The sequence below is a fragment of the Myzus persicae genome, unplaced genomic scaffold (genome assembly GCF_001856785.1).
Source record: "Myzus persicae strain clone G006 unplaced genomic scaffold, MPER_G0061.0, whole genome shotgun sequence".
NCBI classification, from domain to species: Eukaryota; Metazoa; Arthropoda; class Insecta; order Hemiptera; family Aphididae; genus Myzus; species Myzus persicae.
Window position 1 is genome coordinate 1,234,568 of NW_019101135.1, and position 25,798 is coordinate 1,260,365.

Consider the following 25,798-nt stretch of genomic DNA (forward strand, 5'->3'; position numbering starts at 1 on the left):
AAAAAAACATGTTTTTGACTGTAAAATAATACCTATATTTATAAACACAGTGTATAGACTATATAGTATTTGATTAAATACACTCATAGCATAGGTACTTCCAATTGTGAGGGGGGTGCACGGGACACTAGTGCCCCCCTCCCCACATACACACAAATACGGCACTTGACATGATTCAACTTGGCGATAGGTCTTAAGGTATAATATAGATAATTATTAATTTATTAATACATTTTAAACTTGCAGGTACGCACAAGTCAATTAGGTAATATTATTATAATGTAAACCTAAGTAAATATTACAAACTATACAGAATAGTAAACTTAGAATTAAAAAAAAATGTCCATAATATTAATATTAAGATCATCGTTTGCCGTGGCGATCGTCTCCGCACATATTATTATTATTTTATATTATGTTTATACATAAATAATATATAAAAACGTAACAATAATAACGAACGAGGCGGCGAAAGAAGAGTCGCTGCCGCCCTCTCTTTTAGTAAAAAAAACGAGTTGACCGACTCTTTATGCGGTGTCGCGGCGGCGGGGATGGGTGAGGCGGCAGCCGCGGTCGGTGATTTCGTGGTGGCGGTGAGGTGTGGCGCGAGGTGTCGTGACGTACGGGTGAGGAAGGTCTGTGGAAAACGGACGTTGGCGCGCGCGCGCGCGCGTACTGAGTATCGGGCGCGCATCGGTCGCCACCGCCACCCGCCTCTGACCCGTCCACAACGGAATGGACGGCGCGGTGAGTAGGTAGCGCGCGCGACACACACAAGCACACTACGCGCGCGTACGCACCGAATCGTTCAGTAGCAACGTCGACTCCGGCGCGCAGTCTGGTCGGTCGCGCGATTACGGTTTTTTTTCTACACATCTTGCCGCGCGCGTTCGTCGTATCGCTGTGTTATCATAATATTTTGTTATTGTAATATTGTTATTTGCTTTTGATTATCTCTCAGTCCTATATTATTTTCGAAACCAACAGAGGTCTTATAGCACACATCGGCTCTCTATAAACCTACGCTCGTTGCAGTGCGTTCTTCCATACAGTCGTAGTATATTCGTATCCAATTTTTTAATCTCCGGTCGTCGCACAGATGACTTGACACGCACAAGTCGTAGCGATATCCTTTTAACAACAAAAATCAGAACACTGATTAGACCATTTATAGACCATTACCGTGCGAGCGCATAAGCAACACACAACAATAACAAACTCAGACCAACTAGACCCGAGAACTGTCGCTCGATTAGGTTACCGCCACCTCCACCACCTCCACCAATACCGCCAATACCACCAATACCACTGCTGCCGAAACCATGCCCGCCGTCATATCCAAATACCTGGACGGACGGATAATCCGACGGGACAATGTCAGCAAGGGCGTGCTGGCCGCGGCCGTGTTGCTGTACGGCTGCAAGATTGGTTACCCAATCGTGTTGAAAGTGTGCGGTGCCGGCGGAGGAAAGGGCGACAAAGGACCCGACGGCGGACCTCGGCGACCGTCGGGCGAGTCCAACGACAACAACAACACCAAGGGGTCCACGGCGACCTCTGCCGTTTCCGCGGTCGGGGGCGGCAAGAGGTCGTCGGCCGGCAAGAGGACTAGAGCCGCCGGCCCGGGCATCAACCGCGAGTTCCTGATCCAGCTCAAGAAGCTGCTCCGGCTCATGGTGCCCGGCTTCTGGACGCCCGAGGTGGGCCTGCTGTCCATGCACACGGTGGCCCTGATATGCCGCACGTTCATGTCCATATTCGTGGCCACCATGGAGGGCAAGATGGTCAAGTTCATCGTCCGCCGGGACGTGCCAAACTTCGGGCTGATGCTGCTCAAGTGGCTGCTATGCGCCCTGCCCGCCACGTTCCTCAACTCCATGATCCGGTACCTGGAGTGCAAACTCGCCCTGGCTTTCAGGTAAGTCGTAGCATATCTCTATGTACGCGTATTATACAGATGTATCACTTGCGCTCAACGGAGGGGGTCCAGAGTCGAGAACCTCCCCCCTTGAAGCCGGTTGCACCCCAAGGGTTGCCATTGCCTGTAGGGTGATAAAGACGTTTGGGGTCTTGACGTTCGGGAAGTTGATCCGTGGTACTATACAATTTAGCGCAGAATATCTGTTGACAATTGATACAAAGCCGATGAGCTATACTCGAAATATTATGGAAGATAGTGTTAACTGCGTTTATATTATACCTGTTGCGATATTAAATATAATTATATGTATTGGTTGCATAATATGTGAATTGAGTCCCAATAAAACCTTTTAAGTACTGTAGAACGAATTGTGTCCCGGATTTGCGTACCTCAATAGTGTACATGCTAATTGCAGAGTCCCGACCATGTTTTAATGCTATCAGAGTCCGTCAAACTTTGAAAAAAACATTTTCCTTACCATTTTTACAAACTGAGGACTGTTTGCAAGAAAAATATTTTAGAATCTGATTTTAAAAACGTAATATCTTATATCGGCAAAATCTTAAGTGAAAAACTTTTATGTATTCAAATCTTGATCTTGAAATCATTGAAGCGATCTTAAATGTTTTGTTCGCCATATCTACATTTTCCTTGAATTTCATTTTCTTTAGACTTGATATAATTTATTTTTCTTAGGCTCGGTTGTTAATGTACTAATTCGCAGTGTTTGGTAATTCTGTTTCAACCTAAAGAACTATAGAAATACACAATACTTCACACATAAAAAATAACGAAAAATTATTATATTGATATTTAATTTTAATTTTAAGGAGCGTGGACTCAATGGGTATATATATATTTTTTTTTCTCTTTTATACCGGGACTCAATTAGTATATTATTATTTCCTCGTTCATTTATGGGACTGAATTAGTATGCGCCAAATGTATTATAATATTATACGTCATATAGCTTACCCGGTTACCCTCGATAATGTAGGTATAAATATAAAACGATGACCGGATATGATATATAGACAATGTAGGAAAAAACCATAGGATTTATGCAAAAAATGATGCTCTACGCATGATTTTTCTCATCTCTGTCCGTTTGTTATATACCTGAATATGGTTTCGTTATAACGAAACAACAGTGCTATACATTGTGTTGTTTTGTTTGACGATTATGACAATAAAGAGACGCGTGACTTGGGTTATAATGTGGCGTATGTGATTTTCTGATTAGATAGTGTAGATGTATAATGGTTATATCTTGAAAAGTTTTAGACCGGAACCAGTGTACTGGTAATAACGTTGTATATTATAGAGTGGAAACGAATACAGTTAAGGAATTAATTCTACTGAATTTGATAGAAAAACACGACTATTCCGACTTTTTTACACATTATGCATTACACAATACACATTACACATACATCATATTCTCTAGACAGATTTCTACCTTTGTCTGATTAGCATGCTCGTTAAAAATATTTTCTTCAACCCTATAATAATACCGTTTAAAATTTAACAAGATTTATCTTTATCGTTGTCTACAAAAAAGACTTATTATTTTTGTAGTATAAGTACGAATCGTTTTAAATTTCGAAGAGGGGAATACACAACCATAGCTAAATACTACTTAAGTTTATTCATCCATGGACAGGACTAACTTAAATATTATATGTTTCGGCAAAAACACGCATTTTATGTTTATGAAAAGTTGTTGAACTGTACATATAGCTTTAGCCTTTAGTTATAGCTCATTAAATCAGTTAATATGAATCCTAAAAAAATAATTATTTTAAAAAAAACCTGCAAAAATGTTCGTAGTTGTTACATAATAAATTGTTATTATTTGTTTTCCGTAAAATGATTACCAGTCTATATAGATATGTGTCCTACATTTATTCCTTAATGTGTTACGACTTACGAATATACATTGTATATGTTTGGAAATTGCAAAAGCATTGAGCGATATAACATGCCACCTATAAGCTGCTTACTCAAAAAGTATGTCAACGTTTACTGTTTAGGTTCTAGAATTTATTTCTTAAAATATTAAAATCCTAAACAATTTTTTTTTAATTTATAGAATATTATATTGCAGATACTATCAATGCGTTTAAATAATACTCATATCAGTGAAAAAATAAGTCTCACAAATATTGATAACAGAGTGGTCTTAAAAAAAAATACACTCATATTATTATTATTGGTTTTTATTATACAATCAAAGGATCATGATATTGTGTAATATCTATTGAACATTACATTATATTTTGATAAGTCAATCGTCATATATTATATAGCAATCATTAGTAGGTATATGATGGGTGGTACAGCATGTATCACGGAAATATTATGGTGCATAACATATTTGGCCAAAGTCTTCTTATCGAGTTAAATATTTAATATTATAGTATAACAACATTAAATACGTCTTGGACAATAAACCTGTTAAAGTACCTACCTAATGCTCATCGTCATCGCAATAAAACATCTATTTTATTTTTTTCTATCAGGTTTTCCGCGAATCGAAAAATAATAACACAAAGTTTTTTTTGAATTCGTCAAACACCACTTTTGAAAAAAAATTATATTTTATCCTTATAAATTGTTTATGCTTATTTCTTTTAAATTATGTTTTTAATTTCATACACCTAAACAGAATATTTTTTTTAGGATTTCGAAACATAATTTTTGAATTTCAACCAGTTTATAACAGTTAACGAGTATTATATACTTACATGTTTAGTGTAGTAGACAAGTGTAGTAGGCAATGTAGTGTCGCATAAATTTTAGGGTTCCCTGTGTAGACTGTGTAGTCTCACCACTCATTCGTATAAGCTTTAAATAATTATAACTAGGTAACCAATAAGCATGTAACTTAGAACTTGTTATAAATATTGGATTTGAAATTTGATTTTAAAATATACAAAAAAAAGTTTTAAAAGGATTGTGATGAACTGATGATATTATAACGATTTATTCGGAATGTATTATATTGCATTATCGAACGAGTGCTTTCTGTAAAGATACTGGTTAGGTTAGGTGCTAACCAAACGAGTTATAATTGTACCGCATCATAATATTATTTTATTATTTTATAGATACTATAACGATTAACGATATAATACAACTACTAACTGTATAGGTAGTATATAGATTAAAAATGCGAATAATGGACGTAGATAGTAATAGTTAGTCTGATCTGCAGCGGCAAGTAACAACGAAAGTTTGTTTTGCAAAAATCACGAACGACCGCGCAGTTATTGAACGAAAAATAATAAATATACATAGCAATATATAGTAGGTTTATTATTTTACTTCTATATATTTATACTAGTGGAAAGATCGACGACCGACACGCTGTGCATACGTTCTCTGCTAGATACATGACGCAACTTAGCAGAGGTAACGTAGGCACAAAGAATATAGGCTCTAGTATAATACATTATTGTTGTTTATTAGTTATTACTGTTTATAAATCTTCGGTTGTTATACATAGGAGAGATGATACACTTCATCAATAATTGTCGCGAGTGGCCGTCTTTCTTTTTATTGATTCGCATTTCGCACTTAAATATATGTATATAATACGTGTGTATAATAATATCATCGGATCGATTACTCGGAACGCTTTCGTCGACTATAGTCACGACGCTACACGTCGTACTCTAGATCAGAAATGTCTCCTCGATACAATAGCATCTTAGGGCGCTTGTCTACAACTGCTGAAGTATTTGCAGTGTACAGTTTAAAAAAAATTGATAGAAAGTATGATTAAATTGGAATTTGACGCTTTTCAAAAGTATATTATACAACGTATTACGAAGAAAAAACTATTATCTGCAGCTACAAACTCATAATGGTCAAGCTCATGGTTAATAATTCTTTAGTTAGGGCATCTTTTATACTATTACAGAAACGGAATAATAAGCCCAATAGATACAAATAAATAATAACGTGAAACATAAAGACGATGAGGTCTCCCATGTACTTTGCAATAGTATTAGTTATACTAAATTATATAGGTGTACTGTATAACATACATATTGCATACCACTGTTTTTCATCATTATTTCGTGACTGCCTGTAGCGTTCCATAAGATGAGAGAATTTTACGAGTTGTTTACCATTTTTGGATTCGATCAGTTAGGAATTAAAGTGGGCAGAATGCCGCGAAGGGAAATAATTATAGATTTAATTTCATCAAGTTGATTATTTAGTTGTTTTATAATATATTGTGGGGTTATTACCTGTCATATAAGCGTAGGTTCGAGCACGTTTGTTTGTGGAGCGCGAAATACTTGCCATAGTTGACTGTTAGACTGGATATGGGAATGTTGGGACTATTGCTGATGTTGGTATGTTTAGAACTGATACAGAATGTCGACGTCATGGTTGAAGTACTCTGAAGACAGTACCTGGTGCCATAGATCCCTTATAATTTGCAGGATGGTGTCCTTTGCATACTGCCCAAATAGCAGGATTGCGTTGAGACTCAAGTGATTTGATACATAGGATGTAGTGAGTTGGCTATCACCTCATTGGAAACAGTTAGTAGTATAGGAGTAATTTGAAGTGACCACGAGGTTGGCAATTGAAACACTGATGAATTTGCCGTTGTTCGCGTGGTTCTAGAGTTATAACAAATATATAATTTTTTTTTCTTTTGACTATTTTCGTATATTGTGTGCGGATACTGTGGATATTTTTTTTAAGCGCATAACCGATATTATAATATTGAATAATACTTAATCATTATTACTATATATACTGGCGCACTCAAATACATGCTCTCAAATACAGGTAGTTAAACTTGTTTTCACGAATAGACTCCCGCAGGCAGTTCGTGTTTTGAAAAAATGTAACATATGAACTTCCAAAAAAATATGATTATAAATATAAAATAAAATGTTTTATAATTATAATTGCAGAGTTACAAAAAATATAAAACAAAAAAAAAAAAAGTAATTTAATTATATTATAGGTGTGCGCGATGCAAGCAGGTATAGTATATACTATAGTTATTCAAGCAGTGTTCATAGGTAATACGTACTTACAACTGTTCTAATAGCATGCCATATATGTATTATCTTAAATTATTATTTGCTTTCTGCTCGTTTTTAGTACATTCGTGTATTTTAAAGTTTATATTATTGTTTAGTATCGGTGGTACATAGGTAGATACACTTATACTGTTTAGTATGATATTTTGGTACATTGTGAAGGTAATAGGTATACATAGATAATATATCAAAGATATAAGATGTGATATACGTATCGTTTGTGGTTATTGACTGTTGTATCCGTGCAGTCAGTCGACGAGTGGTTTGTGAGCATATTCCTCCTATGCCGTTCTACATAAAGAGAGATTCTTTAATCATGAACTGCCTGCAAAATCTCAAGAAATAATAGAAATTTTTAATTAATTATTTAATATTTGATCTAATTGATCATGGAAAATAGAAAATAGAAAACAACTTTTACAACCCGAGATATTTTAAGCTGATTTATGACAAAATAATCACTATTGTATTGCAGGAACAGTAAATTATAAGCAAATTTTATACGAATATAATATATATATTGTTTATTATAATTTATGGAGTAAACCATGTGACTAGAAGATTGCGGAGAACAACGCTTAAAGGGAAGGGGAAAAACTGAATATTAGTAAGAGTAAAACAGAGGCAATCGTGTATGGTTTTTGGGAGAAACAATTGAAAAATTGATGGGGCAAGACATGATGTGATGAAGATGGGGAATAATGTAATGTGTGAAGTTAATAGGTTCCAGTACTTATAGGATCGGCAGTATAAAAAAAGAGGCTGTTTTGAGGATGATGTTAGAAATAAAAATATGTGAAGATTTTATAAAAATAGTTGTGTTTCCAATTATGTTTCGATCGGAATAAGGACTGTGGGCAGTGGACAATAAAACGAAACAGAGCTCAGGTCCTACGGAGATGATAATCCTGTACGATCAATGTGTGGAGTGACTAGAGAAGATGGAAAAAAAATAAATTAGGGGGCGTGTAAGGGTGGTACTGATTGTACACAAAATTAGTTAGAATACTCGTTGAGGCGAACCATCTCATTAATTCGACCGGTCAAATTATGAGGAGAGGTGACTCAGAGGCAGTGAGAGTGGCTATGGAAATAAGTACTCGATACCACACGATAAAATATAAACTCGATTCCCTCTATTCGTCTTGTTCATTTTCTTTTCGTCAGATCTCTTTTCACGTATAGGGTTACTACGTCAAATCCGACAATTTTTGTAATTTTGTTTTACTGTAGGCGTTTTTACGTAAATTATTTTTGAATTTTCCCGTTTAGCTATCACGAAAAATCAAAGACCGCTCAAGAAGTCTGCATTGTTTTTACATACCTAGTATAATGTATACATGTGAGTGTATTTTCATCGGTATCGAATGTGAACGATACCAACACGATTGTTAGTCAGATGACGTCTTGAACCCCTACTCGATTTTGTTCAAAGCTATCGTGTATTTGTGAGTGTTGCATGTCCTTGACATCTATCGATTGTCACCATTTCTGTATACCTAATATACTTCCTCGTATTTTTTTCCCCTAAATAAATTCGCATGATTATATACTTTTAATATAAAGCACGTTATAATACATTTTGAAAGATATCTTACGTATATGCTTTGACACAATTAATATTAACAAGTTTTCTGTAGGATTCGAAAAAAAAAATTGAATTTAACCCAAAGAAAAAAAACTCAGTCTTCGACTTACAAGTTCGAGTTACACTAAACGTATGCTATAATAATATTGTTACTTATATAGGTACTATATTTATGTATTCATTTATAACATATTTTATTGTGTTTGTGTGTATTACTTTTATTCTAATCAAATATTTTAAAAGACTATATTGTATATTAATCAAAGTCTTAATAATACATTATAATTTATAATACTATAATAGATTAACACTAATTGTGATAAAATATATAATACGAACAATGTTTTGAAGCGATGCATTAAATAATATAATGTGTGTGTGGTGGGGTGTTGCTTTTAGACTAATCAAATACTTATTTTAAATTATATTAATCAAATTAATAATAATAATAATAATAATATAAAATACTAATAGCTATAAACATTAATCGTCAATCGTGATAAATAGTAATGTACGAACAATGTTTTGAAGCGATGCATCGCCATGACCTCATCTGAACGCGATGTGATCAATAACACGAGTCGAAGAATGATGATAATCCGTATTGTTTTTCTCATTTCTTTTGTCTCTAAAACGACTTACACGCGTGTTTTGTTTGTGTTTTCTTCAATAAGAAGAGTATTGAGAATTTCTACGAATAACATCAATGGCATTTTTATTACCATTCGAAACTTTACGGAGAATTATTATTATACTCCTATCGTTCCTGTATACAGCAGATGTATTGTATTATAGTTTTTATATCACATCAGACTATAATTGTGACCTTAGATTTTTGTAGATTTTTGATAACGATAATTTCCTATGCACGGAAATGTCATTTTCCGTATGAAATATATTATGATTGATGGACAATATACTGCGGCCAACATAAGCGGTACAATATTATATAGATTTAATCCAGTATCACTACAATAACCGTATATGGGTTAAAAATTTAAATTTTAACGCAACCTCGAAAGTTTTTATTTTGTGAAATATTATGATGTTATTTTCATTACCATAGTCATTGTTAGTCGTTCGATGATTATTATATTCACCGAGGTATTTATTTATTTTTTGTACACAATGCTTGTAACTGCGATTTTTCTTTAACAATTAAGATAAATAGTTAATATAATTATAGTAGTAGTATTTTCTTTTTATACTAAAATATAACTTAATAAACTTATTTTATAGTTTACACTTTGCATGATTGTCGTTTATCAGCCAAAATTGATTATGATATTTTGACTATGAAAATAACAAAACTTCGACACACACGCTGTTTGACACACCATTGCCTATATGGAAGAGTATACAATTTGACATTTTATTTTTTACTATGAATTTGTTTCAGTTATATTATCTCCAATAGGTATTTGATATCAATTATTTTACATGCAAATTAATTGTTGGTTCATCTTTTTTTCATAACTGAGTGCAGCATGCCAGAGTATGATCATATCATTGAATGATTACTTAGTAACTATACTATACTAAAAACATTACAGACAGGGATTCACAACAGTATAAATATTTGTTGTTGTGTAACGATCGATGACGAAATGTACAACATTTGAAAATTCTGAATACAAACATTTTGTTTTGGACTATTATTCAATCATTTGTTTTATGTGCTAGTTTCAACGTTCTTTTTAATAGATGGTTATAATAGGCCTGAACAGTAGACGGAAGTGTCAATGACTTGCTACTTATGTGTATCCAGTTGACTGTGCAAATATGATTAGTACAAATAGTACAATATTAATTTTATGGTTGGCCAACATAAACACGACATAATAGCTAATAAGCTATTATAAAATTTATTATTAAACATCATACCTATTACGTTTGAGTATGATATATTATTTCACGTAGTTTGCAATTCAATTTCCTTTTCGCTTAACCAGCTCTATTAATTCAGTATAATAGGAACCTATATATCAATTTAAAATATTCATAAAGTTTTTCTCATTTTATACATTGTAATATGCGAATACAAACTATTTCACGACGTTGTTCAATATGAATTTCAGTTACAAAATACGGTGTATTTAAATTGCCAAGTTATTTACATTAAAGTATAGTGCTATTAAAAATAGCAACCGAGTAGAATATGTTTTTTGAACGATTTCATAATATTCGTTAACAAAATTATGTAAAACTTAAACATAGAAAATTATTAATAATAATACATCATATAATAATTATATTATAAATTATAATTATATACTCGTATAGAAGTTTTGAAGTTCAATAATAATGAGTATAGGAGCATGCACGTATATTTATAATATGTGGGCATGGTAAATATAATTAAAAACTAAATAATAGCTCATGTTTTCATTTGCGTTTTGCGTATTAAATTTAAATCTTACTAATCACAATATTAAATATAATACCTGATAAAGTATTATGTTCAATGTATAAATGTTTTTGAATTAAGTCTAATTGTTTGATAACAACTCATTAACAATTGGTGCACTAATTAACAAATTCAAGGTTTAATTCTAAAACCGAAATTATTGACATTTACAGCACGACATCTTCATATTTTAATTGTCTTGCAAAACCAAAACACATGTTGATTGTTTTTTACGACAATTATAAAAAAAAAATTAATCTTACAATTGATTTGGTATATGTTGACGTGACCTAGTAATAAAATCATATAAAAAAAACTGCACTAATCTTGACTCAGATTGTGACTTTTAGTTTGAAGGTACGGTATAAGCACAAAAAAAATGTAATCTTTAATTATCATGAGTCCTCTGTTGTCTGCTAAGTAGCTAACAACGTAGTCTATAATAATACAAATTGTTATTTCTTAGAGATAATAATTGAAGTATAATAATATTACAAGTTCGATATATAAAATAAAAAACGATATTTACTCTCCGAAAAATGAAAATGTCCCGAAAAGTTCCAGGAGAAAAGATCACGTTGTTTTTGTTTATTTATTTTTGATTTACGTTTATCGGTACGCACTGCGCATGCCGTAAGTATATGGATTATATATAATAGCAAACGTCGGGATTTGTCTATACGATAATTCGGTAGGACCCTCTAATGGTTTCAAAACACGCAATTGTATAGGTTAGTTTATTTTATAATATAATAATAATATGATGTATATGTGCCCGCGGAAACTACATGTCCACCGTTGAAGCAAACCTACCAAACATATTATAGACATATATAAATAATACACTATACAGTATTGAAAGCTCGCGCGTCTATCATTTTCGTAATCGCTTCATCATCACCCGACGTGCCTATATGTAAGTATAAAAAATATCATATCACCCGACGTGTCTATGTACCTATGTATATAATGATATATCGTTGCGTAATGACGATTAATAATAACTACACCATCTGTGAGCTTAAATAGCGCGTGAAAACAGGCGTCCATAAATCTCGCGAATAGGTTAGCTGGTTATTCACAAAGGATTTAAACGCTGCTTAGATTTTTTTATCATTATTATTATTATTATTATTATCAGAGTACGTATTCTTTATTCCGTCGAGAACGCGTACAGCGCGCTGTCCGTAACGAGCCGAACAAATACGGCCTAATGCGGTGGTGCTTATTACAACGCTTCGAGCGTCTGGAACCGCGGTTACGAGATGGTAGTATGTTTCTTTTTTCATTTCATTTTTTTTTCTTTTTTTTTTTTCATAATGAACGGTGAAAGGAAATCTTTGTACTTTCGAATTGGAAACTGTGACACAAAGTTAAATGCACGTTATCATCATATACCGCGTTATGCGGTAAAATAGGTACGCAGTTTTTTTTTGTTCAAAACAAAGATTTGAAAAAGTATAATATTTAGTAAAAGTATCAACTTACAGGAATTCAAATAGTTGTGCTGCGATTAAAAACGATTTATTCCAGGGACGCACGTTTTTACTTAACATTATAATATTACAAACGAAACAAAAAAAAAAAGGTTTGTTTTCGACGGTTATTATGGTACATAGATATGGAGGGAAGAAAATGAGAAATCAAGTTTGACAACTGCTGGGAAGCGCGTGTGAATTAAAACGGATTATTTTATTTCATGTTTACATTGTATAACGCCATATCATACATACATGTCATGCTCATCATACTCGTTCAAAAATCAAAATATATAATTACATTGATTTGAATATTATGAGTACTTAATTGTCGATAGGTTTGATGTGGAGAAAATGATAATTGTAGTTTAAATTAAATAATTCATAATTCCGCGGTAATAGATATAGGCTTAAGTAATAGGTAAAAGTTATAGTATGAAGTCCAAACAGGTTATTATGAAATTATATTTAAAGTAGGATAATATGATACGATAATAAAAATAAGATGGCATACCATATGGTAATTAACCCGTCATTGGTCGCGTCTTTTTTTCGTTCTCCCTTGGTCGAGTGTCGAGAGATTCTCTCTTTTTTTGTAATGTGTCATAAAACTCATAATATAGTAGTATGTTCTAAACAACAAAAACACATTTCTTATGTAATTTGTATTAACTATTATGTTATGAGCACTTATAAACTATGTATATTTCAGCATTTATATTTTCTTTCATACAAAATATTTGAAATATTTTTTCAAGTTGTTTTTACTTTTTATTCCTATTTTTAGATATAAAAATATTATATTCAAAAAGGTATAGCATAACTACTAGGCAATACGCCGATGTACAACACAGGGGTGGTCAAAATAACATCGTGGTGTGAGAATCCCTCACCACGCGCGACCAATGATGGATAAAAAAGTAAAGTTTAAAAAATTTAAGTTGAACAATCATCGTAGATTACGTAGCTATTATAGTTAGTAGTTGTACTGGACTACTGGAGCGACGAAGACAACACCAATTAATACAAATTGCAAATAAAACTTTCAAGGTATAAAAACTTGTATTTATATATTTATATATTATTATTTTAATGAGTGTTGTCATGAAATTTTCAAAAAAGAAATCAAGCTAGAAAAACATAATTATACGTGTCTATATATATGCTGTCGTATTTGAAACGTAATAGGTATACGAAATAATACATAACTTATTATAAATAGTAATATTTAGTTGACGGAAATAGCGAATAGAAAAACTAACTTGAATGTTGTTATAAACGTAATTAATAAAATAAATACCATTTCAAACGAAAATGTATTTATAAATTCATACGATTTGTTACGCAATAAAAGCACAATAAATTATTTCAGTTCAAATCTAACTACGTTTGTACTTTCTATTGGTTACAAAAACATTTGATCATAAGTGATATATTATGTATATTTTATATACAAACCTCTTAAAAAATACTTATCCTACGTTATTCCAAATACCTAATGTCAATGTAATATTTTGAAAATGTATTTGGTTATTATTATAATGTATTCAAATATAAGTAAAAATATTTTGACATATTGAGAATAAGTTATTTTACTATTGTACATTATAATAGTATGATGTATATGACTTATATTACAAAACATTTTGCATTTTATTTTCTCATAATGATTTATATTACCAGTAAGAAGTAGATACAAATATGCAATATGGATCATATTTCATTTTTAAGTAATTTATCATATTCTGGATAAATATATACGAATAATATTAAAAACTATACTTAGCAGTATTTTAAAGGTATGTAAATATTAGACACTCGATAACGAACAAACAGTAATATACAATTTAAAACCTATACATATATATTCCTCGTCCAACTCAGAGTGTAATATCGAATTATTAAAGAGTACGTAATAAATGATTTGCAAAAACAACACAGTTAAAAAATCCAAGGGGATGGACCACAACCTCTCGGCACCTCATTTATGGCACTGTATTATGTCTGCTGGTGGGGACAATCCGATAAAATTGTCGTCGAAGTCTTATGCTCAACACGTGTATACTTTGATTGATGATTTTATAATAGGTAGGCTATTATAATAATATATCAATGGTAAATGGGCAGTGTACGGCAGTGGAGGTCGTTGTGGTCGTGTACGAAAAAACACGAATTTCAGTGAGTATAGGTATCACTGTACAAGAGATTTTAAGTAAATAATTCACGAATGACGACGACCTTCGCAGGCAAATAAAAAAAAAACAAAAACGAATAATAATACCTATTTATAGTAATGGGACGAAAACCGTACTCTTTACTTTTTTCCACTAATATTTATCAATTATTATATTCCGGTGTATACCTACTGCCTCAGTGGACTCTGTAGTTTTCGCCCCACGGTGAGCGACTTAAACGTGGATAATATTTTTTTTTTATTTTTATTAATCTTAAGCTTCGGCAACTGAGGCCATTAGCTGTAGTAGAATTTGTATTGTAGGTTTGAATTGTATATTTTTTGGGACGGTAGGGGGGAACACGTGTGTGTTTGTTTTTGGCAGAATTTCGAATGGGGCACCCGTAGGTTTCTGCCAAGCCCCGGGGGAGGGGGATGGCAGCACTTGTTCTCCGGTCACCGAGACTTGTCCGGAGAAAAATGCCGCCCGGTAGCCGAGGATCGAACCGCGACCGGCTGCGTTGCCGACCACTCGGTCAGTGGATAATATTATATACGCGTATTACGGTTATACTCGTATAGGGTTTTCACGATGGGTGACCGTCCACTGGCAGCAACCGTTGGTATATACCTATATGATAATGCGTAGTGGCGTAGTGTGCGTAGTAACCTATGCGTTCAACTCCACGCGGGTGGCGGGTTGGAGGGGGGGGGGGGGTGTCCCAAAGAGACATGGACTGCAGCAGTGGCATCGCAGAAAGACGTCGTCACTGCGCCGGGCGACGGGGGTGTGTTTCCCGGAAAACCTAGTCTTCGACCTGCGCTCGGGGGAGGGTTGGATAAATATAGGTAAACGTCTTGCAGTGTCGACCAAAAAAATGTAAGCATTTTAAAGTTAATGTGAATAATTAATATAATCGGCAGTGCGGTCTCTAAACGCGTCGCAACATACTAAGACACATCAAGTATGATGTATAATAATCGTCGTATATTTTATAATCATCAATGGTATAATATTACGGTACGGAAATATGTCGCGAAATGGATGCGATGCATGCGGCCGGATCGCGGTGCCAGTGACCTTGGGCCGCGGTTTGCAAACAATATTGCCATTGTCGCCGGCCATCGGGCGTCGGTCGGTCGCCGCAGACCGCCGACCGTCGATTAATTCGTAATAATAATAATAATAATAATAATATATGCACCGCAGCGTTGTAAAGACACACTCACTTGATCTCTTTTCAATGTTCGCATCACGCGATTTGGACGGAGCGTGTGTGTTTATGACATTTTATTCCCGTGAAATAATATCATAACGCCGCGTGTATTTGTGTGTTCCGTTGCTCGCTCGTTGTAATAACAATAATATCCAGTTCGATAAGATCCAAACCTTCAAATCGTAACATATTATGACATTATGTACAATAATATTATTGCTAAACAGTAGTCAGACGCGCCACCGACGGATCGATGAGTGATACAAATTACAAATATCATTGTGCGTATGTGTTTGTGCGCCGCCGTAGCGCGCGACACAATAATGTTGCATTTGAAATTAGAATATTGTCGCTGACTTATATTACATAACTCTTGGTCATCCGTTTGTTATTATTATACAGTAATACTGTAATAGACAATAGTTAGGGTTACCGCTGGTAAGTATATCACAACGCATTACGCTTAGGTATACGGACCATACAATATTGCCGCGCATTGCCTGTATACGTATTATACAGGTATGCAAAATAATAATAACACTATATATATATACATTGTATTGTACATGCCTACGTCATGACTTCGTGGAACGCTCGTGCAGATATAAAATTAAAATGCAAGTGCTATAAAAGTAGTTTCTGCATATATTATATTAATATGTGCCTGTACGCAGGTATACACAAGGTACTATTTTCCCGTCCGACAATCGTTGGATTAATTTACACACGCTGCACGCTATTGATACTCTTATAATAGTTCATACATCACAAGATTCTATCACTTCTAATAATATCTATATACCACATAATAATATTATACAATATAACTTTATGCATATTTGTACACAATATGCACCTCGCGAGCGACAATAAAGTAATATTATATGTAATATTGCAGCCGTTATTACGCCCTGTCCGTAATATTTACAATTATTATCAAGCCAAACGCGTTATTTTTCATCTATTATACCTACTTGATACTTTTTTTTTTTTTTGTTATTGATCTTAATAAATACATCGGCAACTTGCCCATTAACATATTATTTTAATACGTACTACACTATAATATTATGAACTAAATTGCACATTTGCCACATGTGAGCGTATATGGCGGTGGAGTACCTACGTCATCAAAACCACATCGGACATTCTAGATCGTATGATTACATAATATGTACAGGTACTACATATATACCAACTGATACCTACGTAGATCGCAAGTATCAATGGTCATAATTCGCGTGTGCCAAGTGCGTGAAACTCGAACCCCGCGATATATATATACGTTAAATATTAAAATAATTTACATTATATTATTCGTGTATAGTTATGAGCCTAATGCCTGTAAATACTATGGTCCCATAGTGTTATAAAGTAATGCGTTGCTGTTTTCTTCTTAAAAAATAATATATTTAGTGCTATTATTTTCGAATTTTACTGTTGGATTATCGTTCGTGAAGAAAATGGGTCGTGGGACTATAAGAATGCCGTGGATTTGGGTGGACGATAGTCTTTCCATTCCCTATATAATGGGAGATTACGCCATTCAGTTAGTAAATGTTTGATTGATAGTTGTACGCCGCAGGTGTTGCTTGAAGGAGGATCCTCCCTTGACATATCAGATGGCCGTGTGTCCTATTCTGAGTCGGTTTAAAATAGTCTGTTGCCTTCGTGTAAAATCTTTAGGGGGCTTCGGATAATTGATTTTTTAGTTTCGCTCAATTTAGTTGATAGTTTTTGCCACTACTTTAGCCAAATGTCTAGAGAAAGGTTTTTTATAACTTTTTTAACGTCTACATAATATGAGAAGCTGGATACGGGTATGGAATTAGGCGAAACGTGTGCGAGTATTGTCGAACGGTTGCCTCTATCGTTGCCAGTTATGTTGCTGTGACCTTTAAGGCACTTTAATGTTTTCGTTTAATGTTCATGACTTTGAACTTGAAAATCTCATTTTCAATCACTTTTAGAGTTGACTATGAATACTATTATTATGTTTATATTTAGTTATAATAATAGAAATTATAAGTAATGTTTAACTGTTTATGCAATAACAGATTCTTATAAAGGATTTCAAATAATAATCGACCACCATTTAATAATAAAGTTTTAGGGTTATATCATTATAAGTATTATTTGGAAAACCATTTTATTGGTAAAATAGAGCTAGAAAATGGAATTAGAATTGCCAATAATTGATAGTAATTTTGATAATTTTGATAATTTTGAAAATATTTTATTATCTTATTCATTATTTAGTTTCGAGGTCACTATTTGTCACTCAGTTCTCATATAATTCATCATTTTTTTCCCCGATTCCTACCAAAATTCATCTATGTCATATATATTTATAATATAATAAAACGCACATCGTAGCATAACAATCAAAATTATTTTCAAGCATGCTGTCATCGTGCGTGAACCCATCCTACATCATCATTATTATTATTATTATTATTATTATTGTTGCTAAAAAATATCGATTTCTATGTATATATATATATATAACATAATATTATACTATTGTTGTACCTACACGGTAGACGGAAGTGGATTGGCTCGGAAATCGATATTTACTTCGCGTACATTTCGATCGATATTAGGCGTACAATTATATTTTCCGTCTCGTATCATAGTTGTAATAATAATATCTACTGCAACTACAGCCGTGATCGTAATAACATAATATACAAAATAATCTGCACACAGACGACGAGTCCGCTCGCGGACTAAACAAAATGATATTATTTTATTATGCTGTAGCCGTGTGCGTGCGGATTTTTCGTAACTCACGTGCAATAATATCGCATAAATAGGTAGGTATTATAGTTTATAGTATACACAATGTTATAGTTGTAGGTACGCATCACATTAATACCTATACCGACACGGTCGGCCGAGATGGCGGTGGCGATGGCAGTGACGATGGCAGTGAAACAGAATAATAAAATAATTGCCTTTTGCCGAGCGGTCATTGTTTACCTACAACTACTGTATTATATATCCACATATATGTTTAAAAACGTTATTGTAATACTATATTATAATAATATCCTCCGTGCATTGTGTTCCGTCCGCGACGATCATCTCTCGCCCAGACCTTTAAAGCAAAAAAATACCTCCACACTCTACCTCCACCGCTATCGTGTCACACAAAACACCGTATAATGCGTGTGGTATTATATTGTTGTTGTTGTTCGCCGGTCAAAAATATAACCTTTGTTATTTTGTACTTCCGCGGTCGATTAAAACACGCGCGCGTCACACAACGTCACATACGTTTGGAATAACACAAACCATGTGCATCGTGTACGTGTAATATTATACACCGTACAAAGGTCAGGTCTATTTATTTAATATTGGTCGTGAGGGTGTAATGCTGCGACAGACTTTACAATAATTTAAGGTATAGGGTGTCATCATCGCGCCGCTTCAAATCGGTCAATTATTCTGACGTGACTTCGTCTATATTCGCGTATATATCATAGAAGTATGCGGGTCGAGGGAAGTTTATAAGCTAAATACAGCGACGATGAGAATATTACGCTTGACCACCGGCCAGTTATCTATTTATTTTTGTTGTTGTCGTCTTCGTATACTTTAACGTTTAAAAACGATTCCCGTAATTATTGTGTGTTACGTTCCTATAAATCATACGTAAACTGTTTCGCTCGATATTATACAGCTGCACACATAACCCATAAGGCATATAATTCAAATGGTATTAAAATATTAAACGTTGGGTACCGTTTAAACAATGTAATGTGGGTTCGGTGTATGTGTGGTTTGTGTTTATAAATCTATCACTATGTGGCCAGGGGCTGATCCAGGAATTCGATTAAAAAATCCGGAGAGGCTAGTCACAAAATATGTACTTGGTAAAAGTCCTATAAGTTAAATATTCAAAGTTTTGATAAGAGTGATAAACATAATAATATAGTATAAAATATTGTTGTCATATAGACGCGTCTCGAGTATATTGCGCCCTTTTTGTAAACTAACTAGGTATATTATGTATGTTTTTTTAATCTTAAGTTTTATGCAGTCTATTAAATTGATGATTTACGATAAAAAAAAAGCGTTGTGCGATAGGTACGATTGGGTTGATAGTCGTATGTTGTGGGCACTGGTTAACAACTACGCAGCTTAATACAAACGAGAAAACGTGGAAAACATGTATCTCTGAAATAAAATGTAGGGGGATTGTTTAGCTCTCCTTGTGTAGTTGTGTGTACCTGAAAATAAGCTGAGCCATAAAACTGGACTATATAATTAAATACTTACTAACTAAACCCTCCAGTTGCCCGTCACTTGTTTTATTGACTTGCACATGTGACATCTGCGGTTACATGTATTATAATAAAAAAATACAAATTACAAATTGTACATAAACCTACTTGTTTGCATGCTCACGTGTATTTTCGTATTAGCGCATACTCGTGAATACAAATATTAAACATTGTTACCGCTACTATACCTTAGTACCGTCTACTGTTTTAAATAGCTGTACTTATATACATAGTATTCATGATTTACATACGGCTTAACAAATTACTCTACCTATCGACGTCTTGTCGCTTGTGTAGACACAACATAGGTGTACTTAAATATAATCATCCGCAGTCATAATACACGCAGATAGTATAGATTACGTTAGTTTACTAATTAATTTGTAAAAAATAGGTATGTGGCATCATAAACGCGTTGGACGGACTTGGAGTTTAATTTATTGTTATTCCTCCACATTTTTTTAATACCACTATGAATATCATCCACCTCCCCTGCACCTTAAACTTATCATCTTTAATAATACCACCCTGGGCCATCCTTTAACAATAAATTATATTACTGTGTACAGGTACTAATGGTAGGCGGAAAAAAAGGCCAGAAAAACAATTAAATTTAAATGTGAACACATGTATACTACTCTACTCCTAATTATTAATTACCGTGTGGCGTGTACCTATAACAAAATAAAATATATTTTAATGAAAATAATGTTATAAAGTATTCTCATGTTTTGTTAAATATAAAATTACCTACATTGCCTATAATATAATTTATGAATTATTAATTACTAATTAGGAGAGGTACATGTGTTCACATTTATATTCAATTTTTTTTCTGGACTTTTTTAGCGATTCTATACTAATATCAAAAATATAAATAATAATATTGTACATATTTTCATATAAATTAAACTATCTTAACTATATGGTTTAATTTATTTGATACCACAGTAAATATTAAAACTAATATTGTCATAGCTGTACAGTTAATTTTTGATAGAAATAATGATCTACTGTACATCTATATTCGTGTGTAGGCACTAGGCAAGTAATATAAAGGTGATTTTAAGTGGACAAGGGGTGCTAAGCACCCAACACCTGATCATATAACTACATAATGTGATGTACAAACTACTATTAGTATATACTCTAAGAACTGCATTTATCAGATTTCATCAAAATAACTTTTCCCTCTCCTCGTAACAACAAATAATTTGCATATTGCTCTTATGTACACTGTACACCCGTCCACGGGTATTATTGGTATTATTGTGTGAAATGTCAAAAAAGGCATATTAATATTCATAGCTCGTGCGATGTCAGTTAAGACATTTATAACGTATAATATATTAGGAAGAGCTATGAATATTAAGGTTCATATGACTGCTAACTACCGAGGGGGTCAACTATATGACACTATTATATTATAGCTTTGGAAATTCGCAAAAAAATAAATATTATATAATATTTAAAAAATCAATATGTACGTTTAAATATGTTTGGTACTCATCAGAATGTAATATGTTGATAAACTGCTCTTATATGATAAAAAGTAATATTTTACGTCCCATGCCGTTATTTTGAAACGTGAAAATAGTTTTCCGAGGTGACATAGATTATGAAGCGTTCAAAAGCATTGTTTATATTGTCCCAACCTAATACAATATAATATCTATAAATAATATTCAATAATATGTTAAAAGTTTATTTTTAGCTTCATAACTTCTCGAAATATACTCTCGTATAATAAATCGGTATAGTTGTATGACCAGTCAGCTCAAATAATTATGTGCAAATATGGTATGTACGCTGTACGCGGCCAATAGTCTAGCAAAGCAGTAATAATTACACAGTCTATTTCGTTACGCTTGTACAACGGACACAGCGGTGCGATCTGAAGACACACGAACACTGAAGCTTAAAATAATATGGTAAAATATAATATTATACAACGTCTATACGGTCAAAAACGTTGGAGGTATATTCGACCTCGAGCATATTATGATAATAATATTATACATTTTACATTATAATGCTTGCACGCGCCGCGTTGTAATAATAATGAAAACATCGGCTTAGTTATAATATAAGCTGCGAGGCTGTGAAAGTTGTATAATTTTTTTAACTTGTTAAATTAAGTTAATATAGAAATATGTAAATCAATAGTTCGAAGTAACTTTTATTTTTTTTTTAATCTGTAAAAGGTATAAGTTAAGTAGAAAAGAAGTTATTATTAACTTAGTTAAAATCAGTTAATTTTTTTCAACTGAATATTTACCATGTTTTACGATAAGTAAATTTGATAAAAGCATACACACAAGTATGAATGTATGAATAAAAAAAAATCCATTAAAGAATAATTAACAGAAAAAATAACAAAACGAGATGGTGGCGAAGGTGCCCTACTAACCAAATTATTAATTATTTAGCTTAATATTTAGCAAAAATAACTTCACTTAAAGAGATCACGGCACCGTTTAAACGTCGAATTTAGCTATCTCATTAGCTGGTAGTGTCATTGTTGAGAGATTTGTAATTCATATGTTTGAGTGAGACTGGAATACTTTATGAACATTTATATTAATTTGAATACGTTAATTTGATCTCTACTGAAATTCAAACATCGAACAAATAGAACTTCGAAAATCTACAATTTAATATTAATAATTCCTATACAATTAAAATCAATTTTTATGATTGTTTGTGTTTGTTTTTATTGTATAAAATCATAATTTGTTTAGAACAGAATATGCTTTAAATTTATGTGGTTTAATCAGAGAAAAAATTAATTTAACCTGATTAATTAACTGATTTATAAATACAGAGTACAGACGATTTTAGAACAAACTATATCATAAAGTTAGACGTTACTTTTTCAAAAAAAAACTAACTCATTAATGGCCATTGGCCAGTCTTGATAAAATGTAACTGAGTATTGTTAAAACATCGGTTGAGTTGTATGAGTATTATATTAATCACAATTAACATAATTCTTAATACACTCACTTTAAAAATACCTTTACGTTGATGTTGTTGTTTTTAAAAAAGAACATTATTAGCTGAAACATAAACACACTGGAATAATGGTAGTTCATAAATTTATAATTATATACATATTATGTTATGTCACCGCTTGAACAGTTTTAATCTTATTTATATGTACGTGGTGGGCACTGGGCCGAGCCGTGGTATTTTCACACGACAATCCGTATATTGTGATGAATAACACGGAAGAAACACCTCGGTTCATCCTGTATATTCAGTGGATTTGATGAAAAGCGTATTATATGGTGCTCTGGTGAATTTATTTAATAGCATTTTTTAATAGCCATGTAATATGTTTTATACTTTTATTGTACGCAGGTATATAACTACTATATAATCATAACTATTAACTGGTTGGCCAACAGTCCAACAGCCATTATTCTCATAATACAATATAAACGTCATATTTTATAGGTTGAATTTCAAAAAACACATTATTAGAGGGGTGGGGGTGATGATGAAAATCAATCGTGCAATCTAGGGCCTGTGACGGTGTAAAAATTGTACGTCATGATCAGATTATTACTTTGAGTTTTTCAACTATAACCTTTCTGAACTTCAGTAAAAGCTCATTTAAACCTGTATATTTGTAGACAAAACGTCCTTTGCCTACGGGTTTCATATGGCCGAAGAAGAACCTCCTCGGTGTTTATCATGCAGAGTCAGCTTTCCGATTAAACACATATACTTATAATGCAATACACAATCGAAAGACTAAACCTAAGCATATCCGAAAACTTCGATACCACTCTCGGACCCCGAAAAATAACTAAGCGATCATATCATTCTAAATATCATCAACTTATTCAACAACATTTAATAATAATAAAAAAAAAATGTACCAATTCAATATTTGTGATATTCATATTTCTTATTTTTTTTTCAACAAATTTGTTGTACTTCCTCCTAGGCTTCATTTAATTTAGTATAAAATATTGAAATTTTCTAATCAACACATTGATGTGAAATCGAATTGTTTCTATAATGGCTTATTGCTGCTCGATATGTTTTTTTTTTTTTTTGAGATCAATTAAAAAAATATCCTTTGCTATAAAAATAATATACTATCGATGTGGGTTCTCGCATCACAAGTAACTTTAAAATTCGTACCTTTTTAAGGATTCCTTTTAATAATTTGTCGCTTTAACCTCTAAAATCTCATTATTACATAACTATCTTTTTGCACTGTATAACTGATCACTGAGATGTTCCGTTTCTGCAGTATTATACTCGTATTACCATGTCGAGGACGTCAATCAAGGAAACTATACATAATATCAAGATGTTATCCTCAGAGTTATATCCCGCACTTATTGCTTCGTCGCCAATATAAAATTATTGGAACAATTTAATTACACAACACAATATTCGACACGTTATACTTTGTAGTACCTATCGTTTGTCCGGTGTCCATCGTCGCGGCCGTACAACAATTAATAACAATAATAATATAATATCAACTTCCGCATCGCGATTCGTGACAATCCGCAGTGAAGATACACGCATTGCGAATACAATATTATTTTATTGCGATGACGACGTGGTGACACGTTTCGAATAATTACTCGAATTCGTCGCACGCGGTGAAATAAACGTGTAAAATGTGTAACAATGCAGTGTGCCTTCGTCGTTGTTTTCTTCCCAAATAAATAAGTAGGTATGTATTATTTTTATAATGACTAATCACTGCGCGTTGAAATTAACTTCAATTCTACTGTGATATAAATAATTAACATTATATTATACATCATATTGTTATTATTATTATTATTATTATTATTATTATTATTATTATTATCATTATCATTATAGTGAGTTTTCGACGCGAAAGAAAACACGACACAAGTTTCAACTAGTGCAGCAGACTCTTTAAAACGTATAATAGACTAAAATAATTCATAACTTTAAACTCTTTCATTTTCCTTTTATTCTATATGAATATATGTATTTATATATTTTTCATTTTTACTCTCAATCATTTAAATTCCATTAGGTCTTACTTTATACTGATGTGCTTCATATAATGTGTTATGTATAGTATATACTTGTTAACAAGTTAGTATAGTGCCTATAACTATTCAATATTTATTAGTTTGTACTTTGAACGGTTTGACACTTGTAGTATGTTTACTGATTACTGATTAGCAACGATTATTATGTTGTAGTAATAATATATTCAATGACTATAGTCAAATCTTCAACTGCAGAAGTTGTTGATAACTGAGTACATTGAATAATAATAATAATAATAACTAATAAGAAAAGATTTAATGAGAAAAATCACTCCGATCCGAAGACACTGAAGTGAACTGAAATAAAGTGTGTAGTTTTTCTAAATCTTTATTCACATACCCACACTAAAGTCAATCTAAAGTATTGCAGTACATCTAATATATATTACCATTGATTATGTTATATTAAACAATAATGTGCTTGTCGTAAATATTTAACATAAATATCAAAATGTCTTAGATACCTGTGTATTTTAACACAATATATAAAAAACGAGTAATAAAGTATATACTATAGTGAAGACAATTATTCATTTTACTAAAAATATGTCAAAATCACTTAGAGAAGCAGCCCTTTACGGAGTGGTTGCGAAAAA

At 32.7% G+C, this 25,798-nt stretch overlaps 1 protein-coding gene across 1 annotated transcript in view; it reads left to right on the plus strand.

Annotated features, from left to right (window-relative positions):
* The first annotated feature begins 787 nt into the window (after positions 1 to 787).
* The window catches only part of LOC111027824 (ATP-binding cassette sub-family D member 1), a 56,679-nt gene continuing 31,668 nt past the window's right edge, over positions 788 to 25,798 (plus strand). The window contains exon 1 of the mRNA XM_022306274.1: positions 788 to 1,918. Coding sequence (XP_022161966.1) covers positions 1,323 to 1,918 — 596 coding nt within the window. The 5' untranslated portion in view covers positions 788 to 1,322. The remainder of the gene's footprint in view (positions 1,919 to 25,798) is intronic.